Source organism: Anneissia japonica, unplaced genomic scaffold (genome assembly GCF_011630105.1).
Source record: "Anneissia japonica isolate Jap-2015-1 unplaced genomic scaffold, ASM1163010v1 scaffold1374_len1023071_cov147, whole genome shotgun sequence".
Classification (NCBI taxonomy): domain Eukaryota; kingdom Metazoa; phylum Echinodermata; class Crinoidea; order Comatulida; family Comatulidae; genus Anneissia; species Anneissia japonica.
Window position 1 is genome coordinate 824,055 of NW_022728671.1, and position 4,867 is coordinate 828,921.

At 36.3% G+C, this 4,867-nt stretch overlaps 1 protein-coding gene across 1 annotated transcript in view; it reads right to left on the minus strand.

The window, feature by feature from the left end:
* LOC117114495 overlaps positions 1-4,867 on the minus strand; it is a 28,198-nt gene that overhangs the window by 5,250 nt on the left and 18,081 nt on the right. Inside the window, exons 10-11 of the mRNA XM_033258164.1 lie at positions 2,816-3,067; positions 1,734-2,243 (exon numbers count right to left, since the gene is read on the minus strand). Coding sequence (XP_033114055.1) covers positions 1,734-2,243; positions 2,816-3,067 — 762 coding nt within the window. The remainder of the gene's footprint in view (positions 1-1,733; positions 2,244-2,815; positions 3,068-4,867) is intronic.

Genomic DNA, 4,867 nt, shown 5'->3' on the forward strand with positions numbered 1-4,867 from the left:
ACTAGTACATTACTAGATTATAGGCAATGTTTTAATAATTTAATTTTAAATAAATGGAGGAGGTACATGGAACACGCTATGAAATCTAAACAAAATATCTCATTACTGTACTGGGCTATCCATCGACTGGTTATACCATGGTTTGAATGGAATGTAATCCATTGAAAATGAAAGGCACTTTTAATCATGCCTCATCAGTCAATAGGTACATGAACGATCTTCATCATTACCATATGGACAACGGCGTCTCCAAGTCTAGGTAACGATGACAGTAGCCATCCCATGTTAAATCGCAAAAAAAGAAATCCAATCCGCCCCCATTAAATACGACTGTCGGCCTACATTTTATGTAATTAACGTCTGATCTAATATATTACGTACCTAGGCCTATGTGGTTGGCTACGGATAGCCAAGTGTAGAGTATGAAAAGCTAAAAAATTCATATGTAAAGGAAAATCATTCTAGACCAATGCTGAAAAGCTAACGTCTCAAAATAGAACAAAAATTCCATGTGGGACCTTGCTATCATGTATCTAACAGCAACGTCCTCGTCATCAACCACACCACAGTGCGGCAACACGAAATGTGCTGTACATACACTCATCGCTACTGACTGATTTGAATGTGTGGTTTAATACACATAAAAGCAACTTGTAGCCTACATCTATCTGATCTAGACTAGGGCCTAGGCCTACACACATGTAGTGTACGTACCCAGCCAGCCTATTCGTCTTCGTCAGGCCAGCCTGCATTACAGTACATTGACACGAAATGTGCTGCACACTCATCGCTACTAACTAAATTGAATATTATGTGGTTTAATACACATAAAAGCAACTTGTAGCCTACATTTCCTGTTATCTGATCTATTACACACACGTACTACCCAGGCAGCCTATAGTTCGACTTTCTCTAGCTCAGGCCAGCCTGCATTACAGTACATTGTTTATCTCTCAGAGGAGAGACCACCCACCCTTGCAAGCACCACAAAACGGCTCATTCTTCGCTACCAACTAGACTCGTGCAGACACATTTATTAGCTGCAAAGCTTACCATTCCAGGCCGTGATTGGTTGATAAACACAATGTGGAATATACAGGCGATTTGCAATCTGATCAATGACGAACACGCTTTCATAGGAAACCCACCGTAGTGTTAAGAGATATGATATAAAAACATACATTTTCACATATTTCCCGACAATATTTTCACAAAAACTCTTCATACTTTAAATTCCCCAGGGCCTTTTCTTCCACATATTATTATTGCAAGATAGGCCTAATCGCGTCACAAACAAAGGAAGAGATAGAAAAACGAATGACTTCAAAATTTCGCTCAGAATCATCATATAAGCCCTCTCTCTCAGAGAGTGGTCTAACAATGACAGACAGATTTAGAAAGTTACAGTATATCAAAAAAAAATATATAAACATTTTCTTGTAATTTTAAATTAAATGCTAATACCTTACTTAAAGGAATTTACCTCAATGCACATAACATAACTTTATATTTATGCATGTTATATTTACAAAATTAATATTATCATAATTAATTTACTGTAATTATAATTTGATTTGGTTTGCCTTAATCAGTGCAAACATACCATACAAAAATCTAATACCAATTTGACCATTAATATTAATATATATGACTGGTTATAAAATTACAAAACCAATAAAATATGTTGATATACAAAAATAGTTCAACAATATTATATAACATAAATATCATACCTTTAACATCGACTACTGCAATTTCAGGTGTACCGTTATTTGCTGGCTGGCCAGACCTTGCTAAATCTGTTTCTTCGATATTCTTCACAGGTTGTCCATTATCCCCATCTTTATCTTCTTTTACTTTACCATCTTCATTGATGGATTGCTTCACATCATCTTGATTTATTTGGACATCACCTTCATCAGCAGTAGTTGCAATCTCTGGTTGCTCAAGCACACCCTCAGTGTCCACCATTGCATGTTCTGGTTGAACAGTAATACTTTCAGGTTCACCATTCAAAATCACTGCATCTTCTGTTGCTAGACCTTGTCTGTCTGACTGTGTTTTTTCATAAACATCTACATCACCAATTTGATGTGAGGGCAGAGGTTCTGCTAAATCATTTTGTGAAGTATCTAAAGGTATATTGTCTGTACCTTCACCTGGCGCTTGGATAACTTTTGATGATGACATACTCTGGGTTTCATCTTGATCTGTGATGACATCTTCATTGACATCATCATTCCCTTAGGGTAAAAATATTCCATTAACCATAAGATAATCAAATGCAAAAAGCTTTTTACTTTGGGCATTGCCTCTTTCAATATACTTTTATCATTTATTACTTTACAGATTAAGCATCATATTTGTTAAACATAACTTGTATAAACGACATAAATGAATACGTGAATGAATGAATAAAAAGCTTATGTCCCCAATGCAACTTGACTCAACTACTGGCTGTGCTTATTTCAACTTTCATCCACAATAGCACAACTACACAGACCTGCAAGCCCAGAGTGTTTATGGCGCTTCCAACTAAGGACTATCTGCAATTAGTTACCATGAAACGATAATGTATATCCAATGTTAGTGAATGCTATGGCGGCCATCTTGTTGAGAACACATACAGAACTCTGCACTGCACAACCTAGTTGTTATAATAGCTCAATGGCTCCAACACATTACTGTAGTCACAGACAAATTTTTGTTATTTTTAACTCATTAATATTCAGCCTTTGAAAAGGATGCTGAAACATTTCCTCAACCTGGGATTAAAGTATTAATTTAGCAAAAATATAAGAAAATCATTAGTTACCGAATTCACTAGCACTAGCAAGACTATGAACATAGGAGTTTCCAATTGCCAACATGTCACCATCAGGCCCCATGACAACACTACTGGAACTACTTTTAACACCTGCTTTGTAGGTCACCATGCTTTTTTCCTGCCACTTTGGCATATATCCACCCTTTACTCCGATACTAATATCACTTGAAGGCTGTGCTAGACTCTCTACGCTACCATGCATACTCTTTCCTACTGTCACTGATAAATCTGAAACAGGAACTACAAAAAAAAAAGAACAAATTGTTTTATTACACATTAAAACATATATTATCTTCATGAATACAGATGTTAAAAACGAAGAATAACAGGTAATTTCTACTCAATCAATGGATAATACTTGTGCTTTCTTTGTAAGCAACCACTTAATCTTCTGTTTTTGTTCAAACTTCAATTTGAATGTCACAAGGATAAATAGTATGAATCTATTTGTCGTAACTGTATTCGTTGAAAAAAGAGTAATGAGAAAACACACCCTAATGATTTTAAATGAAGAACCTGCATTGTACGAAAAGCACTATGAGCCAGGTACCCACTGCACTGTACGACATTCATACGACCACCAGCCGATGAATCTAACTCCGTTCCAATATGTGTACATATCCCCAGAAAGGCAACCCGACTTTTGGGGCAAAAAGTCAGGTTGCACGTGACTAACATGATCAGCTAAGTAAACAATATTTTTTGTTCAAAGGATTATCATTGGGGATTAACAAAGCAGGACACGCTATTAAGCGGACCGCCCGTGGTGGAATAAACAGCAACATTAGGTCCATGAATTAACAAAATCTTGTTTCAATATCAATCCGCAAATTACTTAGGCCTATTTTTATAGGTACCCTTATATTCCTGTATTACCTGCGTATTCCTGTATAGGCCGCACATTTTAGACGCGATTTCAACCCAGAAATTTGGGATCTGATGCTGTTCATGCACCGGTCATACCTACTCTTAAATATTCCAGATTGCGAACACAGGCGAAAATCGTAAATAAGTTAGGCCAAGGCTCATTTTTATTAGTCTAGCTAGGTTTGCTGATCTATTGTTGTAATATACCCACTACAGTGCTGTACTAGGATTCCTACTTTCTCTACAACATTCTTTCTTTTTTTCTTTCTTTCTTTTATTGTTTATCCTGGGGGACTGCTCAGGGAATAAAATCCCTGGTCCTCCGCATATCCCAGCAAAGAAAATAAAAAACAGTGAAACATTTCATAAAACAAAAAACATTGAAATACAAAAAGCTGTACTCACGTGACCTGTGACAGTTTTATAAAATAATTTAATAATAATTGATTCAATCAATAATTATTATTATTTTCGTATTACTGTACATTCATTCATAAACAACGTTTGAAAAACTGTCAAGGTCACGTGAGTATTGCTTCACGAAACATCGTCACAAAATGCACATGGCCGGTTGAAACACTCTGAACGACGTCTGGTTATAGACGCCTGCTACAGTTAAATTACAGTCAACAAAAGTATTACAACTTCAAGGAAATCTGTGTTTTTATAGCACACATTAATTTCACATTAATTTTTTTTATTCTAAAACAAAACACTACATAGCGGATCATGCTGTCTATAACTGCTCTAGCCTACTGGCAACCAGGCGTCGTAATACGAGTTTGCTTAACTCACGTGATCTCGAGGACCGAAAGAATAAATACTGTAGTGTGTTATTGTTTAGCAAAAGGGGGGGGGGGGAATAATGTGTATCAAACTTTGTTTATGAATGAACGTAACATGAAAATAATCTGTTAAACAAAACAATTGCTTGAATGTCGTAGAAAATGTAGCAATTCGGAGAGTATAATTACAAATACTAGGCCAGCAAACCTAGCCTAGGCTAATTAATTGGGCTAACCTGGGCCTAACCTAGGCGATTTTTGCCCCGGTTCTCGATCCGGAAAGTTTTACGAGTAGGTTGACGATCGGAGCATAGATAGGCCTTACCCCAAATTTCAGGGTTGAAATCGCGTATAAAATTCGCGGCTTTATAATATATATATATATATA